Source organism: Cladosporium halotolerans (genome assembly GCF_011745625.1).
Source record: "Cladosporium halotolerans strain TM138-S3 chromosome Unknown Sca342, whole genome shotgun sequence".
NCBI lineage: Eukaryota > Fungi > Ascomycota > Dothideomycetes > Cladosporiales > Cladosporiaceae > Cladosporium > Cladosporium halotolerans.
The window spans coordinates 1-1,809 of record NW_027191780.1 but is presented as its reverse complement, the minus strand read 5'-3'; the positions used below and the strand labels follow the sequence as shown (position 1 = coordinate 1,809).

At 53.8% G+C, this 1,809-nt stretch overlaps 1 protein-coding gene across 1 annotated transcript; it reads right to left on the bottom strand.

Moving 5' to 3' along the window:
• Nucleotides 1-371: 371 nt before the first annotated feature.
• WHR41_09642 (uncharacterized protein) lies at nucleotides 372-1,559 on the bottom strand (the record flags this gene model as incomplete). Its single annotated transcript, XM_069378244.1, has 1 exon — nucleotides 372-1,559. One exon carries the CDS (start codon nucleotides 1,557-1,559, stop codon nucleotides 372-374), a length of 1,188 nt encoding a protein of 395 aa, XP_069224768.1.
• Between the last annotated feature and the right edge of the window lie 250 nt (nucleotides 1,560-1,809).

Below are 1,809 nucleotides of genomic sequence, written 5' to 3'. Positions count from 1 at the left end.
ACTAAGTTAAGAGTAACGTCGATTAGGCAAGCACGCCACTTCTCACCTGTTTCCACCCAATTCGGCCTCTTCGAATCTCTGACCATGCATAACGTATATTTAGGAGAATTCTGCAATACAATTACCACGCTGACGTCTCTACGGTACGCATTTTGCTCTGACGTGTCCATCTCGAGCCATGGCAAGTACAGCATGGCCGGAATTTTCGAACACCCACGCCGTTGATGCTGAATTCGAGCGTTAGGGAACTTGAGCTGCAGCTGTCACAACCTGAATTTATGTGCGCGGCGGGCGCCTGAATTCAACACGTCACGTGCGACTTACGATACTGCCAGCTTCGATCCGATGTCGAGGTATGCGCTCATCGCCTTCTACAAGACATCATCCCTCTCCTGCTGGTACTTGGTAGCCACAATCTTGCATTCATCAATCACGCTGGAGCAATGATTGCGCAGCGCCGTCAGTTGTCCCACAGCACCCTTTATCAACTTCGGCATTGCTTTGAGTTCTTTCGCTTCTTGCTCTCGACTGGCGGCGATTATGGCCTCGGTTAAGTGACTCGCGCCATCGGGCTTCTGCGCGTACCAGGAGGCCAAATTGAGCAGCCTCTCACGATCCTCTTCTTGCTTCCTCAGCCTTTGGAGGGGGTCGTCAGCCATCTTTAGCAGAAGTCGTGCCTCATCAGCATAATCACTGGCGCGCAGACTGGCGTCGGTGATGACTTTGGCTTTTCGTGCCGAGTTGTCTGTCAAATTACGATCATCCCGATCGAGGTCTGCCGACTTCAAGACGCTGGTGAGTCGTTTCGATATGAGATCATGCGGCGGTTTGTCTCTGATGCAGAAGTAAGCGGCCAGGAGATCACGCCAGAGGTCCGGGGTGAAGGATTTGATTGAGAGATCGTTGAACAGAAGCAGTGCCGCAGCTATCACAAAAATGCCGCAGTTGTTGCTGTCGGTCTGGCGCATCGAGGGGGGGAAGCAATCGACTCCTGTTGTACAGTCTTCCTGCCAAGAATTATGCTTCCTCAGGATATCCTTGACGATCTCGATCGTGCGCTCAACGCATTTGCCGTCTCCCTTGGGGTCGTACACCATGCAGTGATGGCGCGTCTTGTCGTAGGCCGCCAACACCCAGTGATGCATATTCGACAGGTGGAGAGGAATCATGAGCTTTTGCGGCGAATCGGACGGGTTTTTGTTGAAAGACCTACTGTCACTTGGTCCACTCTGCGTGTTTGTGAGGGTTGAGAAGACGAGCCAGACAGACGGATCGGGGTTGAAAATCTCCAGCAGCGAGTTCACACAGTCGTCGTTGATCCATTTATTTTGTACGAGTAAAGAAAACGCTTTGTCCATTGAATCATCGTCGATGAAGTACAGCTGCTCCGACGTTGCACTCTGGCCGTGGATGATGATCGGCTCTTGTCCATTGTCTGGCTTATCGCGCTCGCGCTCGCGCTCGCGCTTGCGCTTAGGCAGCGGCGTCGTGTGAACGTGACGTTCCGAAAGCATTGTTTGCGACCGCGCCGGGTCGACGACAGATGAGCGTGAGGACATCGTACTCCCCGATATTGACGGGACGGGGATCAATGGCGGTTGGACACGCATGTTGTTTGCCAGGAAAAACTGCTGCATCACCCAGATCCCGCGAGGGAGCAGTGCAGCGGCAGTCTGGCGGTCCACAAAGAGAAAGGTGAGGGCAACGCGAGCATTGCGACACGATGATGGGCCAGCAACGCTACTTGAAGGTGCCAGACGGCCGTCACTAGCACGATCTTGGAGACATGGACGATCGTGCGAGCCACGG